At 46.5% G+C, this 12123-nt stretch overlaps 5 protein-coding genes across 5 annotated transcripts; all 5 read left to right on the top strand.

Moving 5' to 3' along the window:
* Nucleotides 1–371: 371 nt before the first annotated feature.
* Nucleotides 372–1565, top strand: GGI43DRAFT_385181 (uncharacterized protein; the record flags this gene model as incomplete). Its single annotated transcript, XM_083203612.1, has 2 exons — nucleotides 372–409; nucleotides 497–1565. 2 exons carry the CDS (start codon nucleotides 372–374, stop codon nucleotides 1563–1565), a joined length of 1107 nt encoding a protein of 368 aa, XP_083059255.1.
* Nucleotides 1566–2478: 913 nt separating this feature from the next.
* On the top strand, nucleotides 2479–4197 carry GGI43DRAFT_91227 (uncharacterized protein). Its single transcript, XM_083210500.1, has one exon. The coding sequence runs from the start codon at nucleotides 2809–2811 to the stop codon at nucleotides 3973–3975; it is 1167 nt and encodes a 388-aa protein (XP_083059254.1). The 5' UTR covers nucleotides 2479–2808; the 3' UTR covers nucleotides 3976–4197.
* Nucleotides 4198–5172: 975 nt separating this feature from the next.
* On the top strand, nucleotides 5173–6146 carry GGI43DRAFT_385179 (dienelactone hydrolase family protein; the record flags this gene model as incomplete). The annotated part of the gene is made up of 3 exons (XM_083203611.1): nucleotides 5173–5410; nucleotides 5476–5548; nucleotides 5627–6146. The coding sequence occupies 3 exons, from the start codon at nucleotides 5173–5175 to the stop codon at nucleotides 6144–6146; spliced, it is 831 nt and encodes a 276-aa protein (XP_083059253.1).
* Nucleotides 6147–7030: 884 nt separating this feature from the next.
* On the top strand, nucleotides 7031–8371 carry GGI43DRAFT_91230 (SGNH/GDSL hydrolase family protein). The gene is made up of 2 exons (XM_083210501.1): nucleotides 7031–8061; nucleotides 8143–8371. The coding sequence occupies exons 1-2, from the start codon at nucleotides 7145–7147 to the stop codon at nucleotides 8243–8245; spliced, it is 1020 nt and encodes a 339-aa protein (XP_083059252.1). The 5' UTR covers nucleotides 7031–7144; the 3' UTR covers nucleotides 8246–8371.
* Nucleotides 8372–9457: 1086 nt separating this feature from the next.
* GGI43DRAFT_91194 (uncharacterized protein) lies at nucleotides 9458–11444 on the top strand. The gene is made up of 3 exons (XM_083210499.1): nucleotides 9458–10039; nucleotides 10128–10854; nucleotides 10931–11444. Exons 1-3 carry the CDS (start codon nucleotides 9790–9792, stop codon nucleotides 11343–11345), a joined length of 1392 nt encoding a protein of 463 aa, XP_083059251.1. The 5' UTR covers nucleotides 9458–9789; the 3' UTR covers nucleotides 11346–11444.
* The last annotated feature ends 679 nt before the right edge of the window (nucleotides 11445–12123 follow it).

Genomic DNA, 12123 nt, shown 5'->3' with positions numbered 1-12123 from the left:
TCAATGTCACTTGAGGTAGGGAGGCGGTGGTCTTCGTTCTAGCTTGACCAACCGCAGGCCAAGTAAAGGGATGGGTAGTTCTATATGTAGCGACAAAACAGCTAGCGGGCCTCCCTTGACGCTCAGATTGGCACTATAGTTGAAGATATGTGAGTATGAATATTATGTCATGTCACTGGCTTGCATTAAATATACGGCGACGTCGAAAGAATTGGGAGCTTGGAATAGAAACTTACAGATTGTAGTCGGAATATGTAGCGATGTTGCCTACGGCTTCGACGCAGTAGTATGTATCGAGCCATAGATTACCACAGGTGCTATTTACCATTGGGTTTAAGAGATAGAAGTCTTTCAAAGAAATATTCATGGCCATGGATATGCTTGCGCAGCTGTCGCCATCTACAGCCTAGTAATATTTACGCCTAGAAAGAAAAGATTAATCAGATCCTGGATTTCTGCTCGATGTCCCACATTATATTCGCATTGTGAGTGACAGTGGCAACATCAGTGTCATCAGCGCAGATCAGCAGGTTGGCATTGAAGCATATTCAACTGGTATCTCGTCCTTATGGGAGAAGGGTGACTACAGCCATCTGGTTGGCTCCATTGGAAAGCCATATATCTACACTTCCGGCCTCTCAAACCCGGCGCCTCCTCGTACTGCACCTAACTGGGGCACTAATAGTGTTATCGATGGCGATTACTTTGGCTGCTCTGAAAACAGGACAACCACACTTACCTGCTACTCAGGCACTAACATGACACAGTTTGATCCGGATTGGAACGGTGATCCAGAAGATGGCTTACCAGTCCCGGACAAGAGAAGCTTTGAGCTTGACCCGAGGGGCACTGGCGGCCGCAGAGAATTTCATGTGCACACCCCTTCCGGCTATACTTTTACTATCAGGTCACATACATACCCAAACGGGCGAAACGGTGCATACCTCGTAGGAGTCAATACACGAGCAGGTTACTACAATTTAGCCAATGCAGCCAACTGCAGCGACGTCACTGTCACATCTTCTGGTTCACAGAGTAGTGATTATGTGACGGAACATATTGTGGAACTAGGCTCCTTCGGTCTCATGCTCGAGTGGATGATGTTCGGTGCTTTCACTCTCCCTGATGGCTCTATTATAACGAGACGATATACGCCAATTCCGGAGGCATTGCTACGCACAGGAGGCCTTTTTCAAACAGCGTGGGATCAGTGGCCGTCGAGTCGTATGACTTCGACGTCAACACCTATGGATGATACCTGGACTGCATTTGGTGATACGAAAAATCCCGGTGTACTCGTTAACTGCGAAAATAGATTTAATGGCGTCAAAATGCAGATATGGCAAGGGAGTAATCCTATGGCGAATGATACGTGGAAAGCTAACAATTTCGATGATACGAGCGAGAGAAACGGGAAAGCCGCGGCTGAAGGCGGGATTTCTACCATTCGCCTGGCTACTTCCATCTTCTCTTACTTGAATGACCAAGTAATTAACAATAACATGGCTACTATTTTTAATCCATGCATGCTACCTTCGAGCAGTTTGATGAGGAAGTTGGGCTAACGGGAATAACTATTAATACTGCAGATATGTTTTCCGAATTTGTTTACTACGCTTTGATCCCGCGGCTCGAAAACGTACAAACGTGGGCAGAAACACACATTGGAAATATGATGAGCAATTGGCGCGCTGTACAAAGCAGTCCCATGTCAACGGCCCGGGCAGCAACCGTGAATGATGTTTTGAGAAAGCTTCGTGAGCTTTTGGAAGAGCTCCAAAAAGCAATTCTTATTGATACTAGTGGATTTCGCTTTGACCCACCTTCTCTTAAACGGGCTCCAAGCGCTTATGAAGTAAGAAGCGAGATAAACTCGAAGAGATAGGTATTAGAAAGCAGGAGAGGCTATATTGGGGTACCAAAGGGGTAAAAGAAACTAGAGAAAGGAGTATGACATGGTGGAAATGGAATAGGACTCATGTATCAAATTGTAAAAATTGAAAGCAAGGTTTTGATGAATAAAGGCCTAAGGGATATAAGCATGCGAGAGTGTGCTTTTTGAAGCAAGTACTTACTCAAAATCTAGCCGACATTTGACAGAGATGGATACATGAATGCCCTGTAACTTGAACATGTTTTAATACGGTATCAAAGTTATAGAATCATATAAAAATAGTGAAACAGAAAAGGTAAGGGGAGAGCAAATAAATGGAAATTTGGTAATCGTCAACACACAACACTGCTATCAGTCGTTTATTATTTCATTAATAACAGTAAACCTTTTATAAAAGTTTTTACTTTAAATATTTTCCAACTTCTTTGCCCTGCCGCCGTTACTCTATCAGATGACATTGTTGAAATTTCAAAATCCTTGCTCTTTGCTATGTATATTTACGACTTGTATTTTCTTTGCTTTACTTTGTTTTTCCCTTTTCCTTTCCTCTTCCCCACTCTTTTTTTTCAACTCCCATTTGAGTAGCAAAACGCTGTATTATTAAAGGTTTAACTTCCGGCAGCTACCAAAATCGGCGCTTCATTCGTGTTTATTACACCACAGCTATACGCAGCCACACAACCACTTTGATATACTTTACACCTAGATACAAGCCTCTGGAAGACTTAAATAACCCAACAACCGACCTACATGAATATATATTTATTACAAATAGGCTCAGTTCAATTATCCTGCTAACTAACCGTGCGTGAACTGGCTTGACTGCGCGCACAGTCATGTGACGCTGGACTTAATGTCAATGCTCAAGCACAATCAATATTTTTCAACTTGACAAGCAAGCATTTCTTGACCATATGTTAGCATTCATCAAATCCGCTAATATGTCTACTGAAGGCGAAAACATCTTCAATCCTCCTCCCACCAGGTTGTCTCCTGGCGAAAAGGCACTCTATTTGCGCATTATAGCGGATCCGGCATCTATTACACGGGCTGATAAGAATCAGGTCTATGATCAACCTCCACCTGACGAAGAAGATCGCTTGTGCAAAGATAAAACTGGCCTTACCATGGAAGAGCTCAAATATAAGGCACTGTCCAATCTAGAAACCTTAACAGAAGACGAGTGCAAAATTCTTATCTTCGGGGCTCCCAGCAGGCCGTATACCGGCAGTAAACACATTTTTTGGAGGTTTCATCTTGTCGAAGACGACATGAAGCTTGCCGATCAAGTTGATAATATCCTAGTCAGTCAGGACGACATCGAGATACAGCGCCGTGCGAATCACCGCCTTGACCATGCTTTCAAGGAAGTGAGAGCAGAGCGGCGCGAAAACCTAAGACAACAACGAATCGCAGAGCGAGCGGCAAAGATGAGGATGGCCCAGCCTCTATGGTTGAATTACATGTCTGATGCAAAGTTGTTTCGATGGGGCTTTGTTATTTTCCGGACCGCGTACAGCGATGGAACTGAACAGAAATGGCAAACGTTCCAATGGGCTTATACGTGTACTAGGAATGCACAGCTCGGTAAAGGCTGGAAAAGAGCATCCAGTTTTTGCTCTCGTCATCAACCACTTTTCGTCAGTGATTCATCATTTGAGGGAGCAAGTGTTGATGTTCTGCGGCAACGGTTCAAGGCCATGCGAGAGCAGAACGAGATTCCCACTAGCATAGCAACAGATTGCTTTTTAATAGCAGACCAGGCGGCTCTCGACAAAGCATCCATCTCATTAGAGGTGAAGTATCAACCGAAAGCCCAGGGCGAACCAGACCCATGGCAGTTCACGTTTTCTGTGAGAGCCGTTAATCCAGACTATGACGCTTCGGTATCCATCTCATCTGAAGGAGATTTAGCTGGCTACCAAGGAGAGATTACGATTCCACTCCCCAAGGTTTTTGACTGGCTGTACTGCTGTTTCCTTGCCAAGAGCGAAGATTGGGAGACCAGATATAAGTTGGTAAAAGGAGGCTCGGCAGAAATGATGGTTAGTACTCCCCTCTCTATTTGCTTCTTAGCCTAAATGTCCAAATCTCACTCATTCGCGCCGTCTCATGGATACTGACACTGAGTTGTACACAGAGTCCTTCGTCGCCATATCCAGCATATCGTCCAGGAACAGAGCCTACTAATCTTTCAGAGATACTGCCGCCATAGTCAGCTAGCTAGACGTCATCTAGATGCCCACTCTATTTATTCTGCTCTGTCTCTCAAACTCGCGTGGCTTCTCTAGCGTCTCTCAAAATGCAAGGCTTCCATAGTATTACACGTATACCGTATTACCTCGCAGCAATTGACCAGTAGGTTTTGTCACATTCTGATCGATATTGCCCCATAATTTACCAGGAATACGAGTAGCCAGCTAGTTTGCTACAGCGAGCATATAAAAAGGCCCACTGGCCAGCTTCCCTAGGGATTACGGTATTCGGTCGCTATATACATACCGGTATATACCAGTAGCATTGATCAGACCATTTCGGGGATGAATAGCAATAATTGGTCACTTCGGAGCCGATAAGGTCGCACCAGCGAAGGAGCTGAGCTCCGCTTTTTGCGTACGAAGGTATCATCGCTTTCAGAGCTATCTCGCTTGTGGCAATTGAGCAGACCAGCGGTGATCAGAAATGCCGAGCCCGGCAAATTATCAGCACATAGCGCTAGATAATGTACACATGATAATAGCCACTTACCTAAATAGTGTTGTGCGTATCCTTTGAAATGTATGCGCTTATTCATTTTTGATCTATATTTTTTTTCCTATATCCACTTGGCAAGATATAGATTCCTACGTAAAGATTCTCTATCGGGCTTAATTCTTAACACCGTAGCTGTTCACTCACCGCATGGCTTGTTAATTACAAGCAAGTATACGTATGTGTGTATGAATGTATTTCAGGTACGGAGTTTGCGCTGAGCATTCGCTCACCCCATAATACGCATTCGTCCACCGCGCTTGCAGATGCTTAAAGCTGTTATTCCCACCAACTTGGATATCACTTTCGTTAGATTGAACCGACAGCCGACGATTTCGGTTTAAAATATATCCCATTTGTTTTCTTCGTGTTTAGCCGGCATTGAAACAATTAGCAAATCGCATGTTGCAATCTTGGCGCATGTGATTCTGCCCCTCACCTCAATCTTACCTTGACGCAATCACGAGCCAACAACACAAGCAGCAACATCTCTCTCGACGCTATAATAACACCAAAATTCAGTCAAAATGTCATGCCCAGACTGTTACCGTGGTTCCGTCCACGAGGGCCAACCGCGCGGAGAAGTCACCAAAGCTTATGGACTAGACACATATGTCGTCAATCCAGCTGATGGACGGCCTGCTAAGGGCATTGTGGTTATCCTTCCAGATGCCTTTGGATGGGAGTTTGTGAACGTGAGACTACTTGCGGATAGCTATGCCGACAAAGGAGACTTTAAGGTGTATGCCCCCGACTTTATGAAAGGTAAACTCAGAGCCCACGTACATGGCCATACGCCTGTTTACACGTACCAAGGCTGATGGTTGTAGGTCACTCGGCGCCATTGTATATAATTGATAGCATGAAGGTCTTGGGAACCGATGCTGGAATCTTTACCAAGATGTAAGTACTAACCTCCTATGACAAAACACATTTTGAAAAATAACTATAAGTATACACAGAGCTAACTTTTACTTCCAGACCACACATATTCCATGTTCTTCGAGGTATGCTTCCTTTTCTCTGGGTCAATTGGCCCTCCAAGGCATGGCCCAGAGTAAAGGGATTCTTTGAACAGCTCCGCAAAGAAGAAGGCGCTTCGCAATCAGTCGGCGCTGCTGGCTTCTGCTGGGGTGGCAAACAGGTCATGCTGCTGGGCCGAGGCGAGAACATTGATGGGCGGCCGCTGATTGATGTTGGATTTACCGGACACCCAAGTTTCTTGAGTCTTCCCGCCGACATCAACAACCTAACACTGCCAGTATCATTTGCTGTGGGTGATCAGGACAGCTACCTTACGGTAGCGCAAGCAGAGAACATCAAGACCATCGTTGAGGCCAAGCCCGAGTCAGCTCGAGGAGAAGTAACCGTCTACCCTGACTGTGGACATGGATTCTGTGTTAGGGCGGATCACAAATTTCCAGACGCTGTGAAGCAGGCAGACGATGCGACTGATCAGGCCATTGCGTGGTTTAATACTCACTTCAAAAATTCTGCTTAACCGGTTCAGAGGAGAGGGGCCGTCTATTCAAATACACACATGTACTTTTATATATCCCTTATGTTCTTATTTCACTACTACTTTTTCAATAAATTTAATTCAAAATATGATATGATGCAACTGGCCTTGTGATGAGGTCTCGCACAGATGGCCTCTTTTGTTCACTGAATATATTAGACAGATTTCTTAACTACGGACCATTCGCTTTAAGTCGCTAGCGTATGAAGATGGTGCGCTCTATTGCCGTCTTATCCAATGAATTATTTTCGGACTATCATTCGGACATCGTATAAGCTGGTGTAAATATCACGAGACTCTATCACCAAAATAGGCAAGAGGTTCTATCATCAAAACAGGTAAGAGGTCGGAAATTTAGAATCGTATATCCAAGATGAGGCACTATTATAACCGTCGGCAATTACATCAGAGATGGTTATGTGGATGATAGTGTCGTTTGCATATTCATGCTTGGCGCTGAGGGGCTGAACTTTTGCTCTAGAAATAGGAAATTGATTCCATGTCGTCTATATAAAGTAGAGAACTCTATTGCTCGACTTTGCAATTTAAAGTTCAAAGTATAGGGCGGTCAGCTACCTATGCGGCCGTTTGCCTTGAAAGACACGAAAGATCTGACATTCTCAGATTTAGATTTGGAAATGCAGTCTTCAATGGCCTAGGGTCCACGATGCGGGGAAAGATTTCGCGGGGAACAAATCTGGGGATGTCGGCATTTAAAAGCCGGATGCAGGGTGATCAGGCTTATTAGTCGCATATTATCCAGCAAGTTTCCTAGGTGGGGATCTATGATTGAATGAATACCGTCGGCTGATGTCTATATATGAGACCCTTGATTTTATATGTCCGAATTATTCCATAGAGAGGTCCAAGATACATTGACAATGATAAATACCGTCCCGCTTGCCCTTCTTCCATGTGAAATTGAAGTTTTACAGCAATAACCTAGCTTCGGTGTATGAGACTTACACATCTGACTCGAGATGCTTCCTTTATTATTATGCGCCACGACCGCAGCGGCTGCCAGCGTATCTGGCCTACAAAAGCTGAGCAATCTAGTTACATTTGGAGACAGCTACACAGATGAAGGGCGCTTGAACTACATCTTTAATCACAACGCTCTCCCTCCTCCCGGCCAGCTATTGCCAGTGAACAACCAAACGTCGGTGGGCGGTTATGCCTGGCCAAGACTCGTGGCGCAAAAGACGGGAGCCAAGCTCTACGATTATGCTGTTGCAGGCGGCATGTGCTCTGACAATGTTACCCAGCACTACCTAAGCAACATCAATGGGCCGTTCCCATCCATCTTGGATTACGAGGTCCCAGCATTCAAGACAGACTTGGGGTACAAAGGACTGTATCCAGACCGAAGGGCAGATAACACAGTTTACGCGCTGTGGATCGGTACCAATGATCTTGGAATTGATGGATTCTTGGGCGATATGCAAGTACAAGGAGCCACAATCACAGACTTTGTAGAGTGTGTCTGGAAGGCATTCGATGGAGTGTACAAGCTGGGAGGCAGACAGTTCGTCCTCCTCAACGTGCTTCCTCTGCAACTTTCGCCTATGTATACTTCCATACCCAATGGCGGGACCGGAAACAACGAATATTGGGGAAATAAAGAAATTTTTAACACTACAGAAACTCAGTATAAGATAGAAGAGTACCTAACCAGTGCCAACACCATGTTCGCGACGGGTGCGCCGTATAACTTACTTGTCAAGAAGCGTTGGCCAGGTGCGACAGTCAGCCTTTTGGACGTTCACTCGCTATTGCTTGATTTGCGTGCGAACCCATCCAAGTATTACACTGAGCCTGTCAACATTACCAGTTCGTGGAGGGGATGCGGAGACTCAGGCTGTTATCAGTCGACTGAACCGCAGTCAAATTTCGTGTGGTACGTACATACATACTCCTACTATGACACACTGTTATGGCTTATGATGGTAAATTCTGACCTTGACACGATCCCATTTAGGTACGACGAGGTGCATCCATCAGAGAGGACATGCGAATATGTAGCCGACGAGTTCATCGGCCTTTTGGAAGGGAAGTCAAAATATGGCGTGTCCTATCACTAGCATGAGTTATGAGCAGGAATAAAGACCAAAGAAAAGAAAAAGAAAAAGAATAATGTTATGGCTTGGAAGACTTTTTTATGACGACGTATCTGAAGCATATAATCAGCGTGGAGGCTGGAATGGTAAAGGATTGTAATGATTACGTTGGCTGGCAGCAAATATTATTTTTGGACGTGTAAGCCGCTTTTTTGAGGTTGGCCCTGCCGAGTGTCTTTAGTCTCTAGAGACATGAATGAATGAGAACAGATCAGCTATATTGAACAGAGGAACTTTACTGGTCGTATATTTTTGGATGACAGTTTACGTCTACATGAGTACCCGATGTGTACATTGATGTACCCTGTAATGCACCATCTGAGCAATAAGGTTGTACTGGAAGCTGGCGGCTTACGGTACATGGATTATGACTGTACCAAAGACAACTCAGCTCATCATGGACAGACAAAGTGCCTACCTAGGTATGTGGTATTGATTCAGAGTTGCATTCTATGAATAGCGGTCAGACTGGATCAAATGCTTTGCATCCAGTAAACTATGTGCTCGGTATCTACACTTAGCTAATATCACCGACCTCACTGGCAGCGTTTTGGCCCGACACCTTACTATTACACGTATATATATGCCTTGTACTTGCTCTGGATATCTTTTACGTACACGTATTATAGTCTTTCACAGCTTATAAAGCTTCTCACTTGACTATTGCTGATGCTGCGTATCTACATGTACGTAGACTCTCGCAACACCCGGGCTTATTAAGCGAGGCACGGCCCGTGGCTACACTCGATTTCGACTTACTGTAGAACTTGCTCTCTGATCCAATAACTAGCCAATATTCCATCGTCCGTCGCCACCTATCCGCGCGCCAGCAAACCTTGATCATCCCTCCCGGCCGCCTTTTTCTTTTCCATTAGCATCGGCAAGCTTCAAAATCACGGTCCTGAATTCAGTGTTGAAAGTCCAAGTAAGCACTGCGCCGTCTATTTGCTCTTCTCCAGTTCTGCTATTCACCCACATCCAGCTGCAAAGAGTGCCCAGCGTGAGGCAGCCTGGGTTGAACTGCAGTCTTCACATGCAGAGATCGTGTTTAACTGACTCAGCGACGCCGTTAGCAGCGCCTGCAATAACACGGTGCTTGTGCCTGATCTCCCCCGTGGCCTCAAGATAGCGAGCCAGCAGGCGACTACTGCGTAGATACTATTAATATCTCAAAAGCTGGCCCTGGCTGCAAATCCGCACAGATTGCCCTCCAGATTTGCGGACTATTGGATCGTGTGCCTGACAGTGCAACTGGATCCAGCGACCCAATTCATCTGCATCTCACGTCATTCCGCGACTGCAGCACAGCCAACTAGGCTAGTTTCGCGCTCCTCGACCCGCTAAGGCCATTCTCCATCTACAACAACTTCTCAGCCGCTCCGCGATCTTCAACCGCAAAAACCGTGTCTCGTCGCTCGCCAGCTCTCCCTCGCGACCTCGAATTCCGTCAACGACAACGCAGCCCATCCTCTGCGGCACATCCGAGCAATCTCCTTCCTTTGCCAGTCATGTATTCCGCCAACTATGGCTTTGGCAATGCCGCGCCCAACTTCAACCCCCCCGCTGGCGCACCGCAGCCAGGAATGCAGCCTGGTGGAATGCAGCCCGGACAGCAGGCCATGTTCAATCGGCAGCAACAATTCGCCGGCATGGCTCCTCAAGGAGTCTTCCCGGGCGCGAACCCCCATATGATGCAGGACGCCAGCGCGGCTATGATGCAGGGCCAGGGCATGCCTGGCATGGCGCCAAACAATCAGAGTAGGTCTTCCCCGTGTCTTGATGGCACATTGGCGCTGGCACAGCCATTGTGCGACAGCGTAAAGCTTACACTGCTAACTCGTGATAGTGGCCTACCAGCAGCAATTTCCCGGCGCGTCATACGGCCAGGTGCTCCCTGGATCAGTCGGTCCTCAAGGCTTCGTTCCCAATAACTACATGATGGGTCCTGGCATGCAGGGCTTCCCCATGGGCCAGCCCGGCATGTCTCAGCAACAACAGATGATGCAGCGCATGCAGCAACAGCAACAGCAGCAACAACAGCAGCAACAACAGCAGCAGCAGCAGCAGCCTCAACAACAGCCTCAGCAACCTCAACAGCAACAGCAGCAGCCCCCCCAGCAGCTTCCACAACAGCAGCAGAACCAGATGATGGCACAGGCGTCAACGCCTCAAAGACCCCCGAGCACAACACAAGGAACGCCGACGAACATCATGCCTCCTCAGCAGCCTCAATTCTCGACTCCACAGCCGATATCTCAAGGGCAAACACCTACAAACCAGCACCAGCCGCAGATGGGAGTAGCCACTCCTCAGACGCCAACTTTTTCATCCAACCCAGCGAGTGGCATGGTTGCTACCCCGGCAGGCGCGGTGCCAATGAGCCCTACAACAGAAAGCCTTGAAAAAGAGAGATTTGCGCTGTTGTTAGACATCAACCACGAGCTACTATACGAATCCATTCAGATCCAGACAACACAGCAAGAATTGAAGAAAGAATTCGTTGCTGCCAATGGAAACGTTCCCGACAGGAAGCCTACAGAAGAGGAGAGCCAGTTTCAGCATGATTATCTGCAGTATGTTTCACATCTCGGTCAAAAAGCGAAAAGCAAGAAAACAAGCTCTTGTTCTAATCACTAATGTCTTATCTAGTTGCATGCGACGGCTTCAAGGAAATCTATCATACATGGCTGCCCTGGCCGATCGGAAACCCGATGTCAAAGTCCCCCCGTGTCCACCATATCTCAGCGCACCTCCACTCAATATGGCTCTGAAGCTGAGAGCTATGCCCATCGGCGCCGAGAATTCAAGCGTGCCGGTAGACCCCGTGGCGGATAGAGAAGAGCGGAACAAATCGATTCAAGATCTGTACCGACGACTGCAAGCTGTCTTCCCTGAGCATGATCCAAAGAATGAGCCTGCCTACCGCACGTCGGCCGCCGGCCAGAAGCCCGGCAACCCAATGGCAGCGAGCCAACAAGCTAGCCCGGCAGCTCAGAGAACACCCCAGTTATCAAATATGCCAGGGCCACCAATGAATCCACAAGCCGGTGTGCCTATGCAATAGGATACCAGTTCTGAGTCATGAATAAAGATTTATAGCCGCGGGGTAGGGTATGTGTGCAGTAAGACGAGAGAATTGAGAGCAGAGCCCAAAAAAGAGGTTTTATGGCAGCGGAAGGGAACATGGCCTGCGATTTCTCTCAGTTTCCTGCTGGCGTTTTCGATCTGCTTATTTAGAGGCGCGACTTGATGGTTTGACAATATGATATCATTTGGCATTTCTTTTTTATTTTGTATCTACGATATTTCACTGGACGCGCATGGCAAGGATGTTACAAAAATGCATATAAACTCACGAAGCATAAAAGAACGAACATCTTTTCGAGAGGGAAGTCTTCTTGCCTTGGATAGGTTTGCTACCGCCTATCTATGTAGTATTAATACACTATCTACTGAACTTATATGAGCGGCACCCCTGAACTTGTCGATTGGTGCAATTTCAAGGAGTTTGATAGGCTGATAACTGCAACTTTTCACCCCACTGCATCTATCCTGTTAATTTTCTCCTTTTCTTTTTCTTTTCTCCAAATATCCTAGTATAAATGTGCTTCGCCTTAGCAACTACGTTGACAAAAACCTCTAAACGTGGGATCTTATATGCTGCTACGAGCTTTGCTGGCGATGTACCAAGTCTAACTACATGGTACAACATTTGACGTTAAAATTCAAGATCTTCAATACGAAAAGGTCTTTATATCGCCTCTTATTCAGCTTTGGTGTTTAATCTGCTGAACTGCCGCGCCTTAACGTGGTAGCAACTCATTCATCTTCTACACGGACTC

The sequence above is a fragment of the Trichoderma evansii genome (assembly GCF_050947405.1).
Source record: "Trichoderma evansii strain SZMC 28006 chromosome Unknown GGI43scaffold_14, whole genome shotgun sequence".
NCBI classification, from domain to species: Eukaryota; Fungi; Ascomycota; class Sordariomycetes; order Hypocreales; family Hypocreaceae; genus Trichoderma; species Trichoderma evansii.
Note: the sequence above shows the minus strand (reverse complement) of the source record. Positions and strands in the feature narration are given on the sequence as shown.

What these genes read in the sequence shown, in the direction of transcription:
- GGI43DRAFT_91194 (XM_083210499.1), top strand. Translation starts at nt 9,790, where the DNA reads ATGTATTCCGCCAACTATGGCTTTGGCAATGCCGCGCCCAACTTCAAC. An exon ending in CATGGCGCCAAACAATCAGA is followed by an intron (nt 10,040 to 10,127) that starts GTAGGTCTTCCC and finishes AACTCGTGATAG; the next exon opens with TGGCCTACCAGCAGCAATTT. An exon ending in TTTCAGCATGATTATCTGCA is followed by an intron (nt 10,855 to 10,930) that starts GTATGTTTCACA and finishes TGTCTTATCTAG; the next exon opens with TTGCATGCGACGGCTTCAAG.
- GGI43DRAFT_91230 (XM_083210501.1), top strand. Translation starts at nt 7,145, where the DNA reads ATGCTTCCTTTATTATTATGCGCCACGACCGCAGCGGCTGCCAGCGTA. An exon ending in CCGCAGTCAAATTTCGTGTG is followed by an intron (nt 8,062 to 8,142) that starts GTACGTACATAC and finishes GATCCCATTTAG; the next exon opens with GTACGACGAGGTGCATCCAT.
- GGI43DRAFT_91227 (XM_083210500.1), top strand. Translation starts at nt 2,809, where the DNA reads ATGTTAGCATTCATCAAATCCGCTAATATGTCTACTGAAGGCGAAAAC.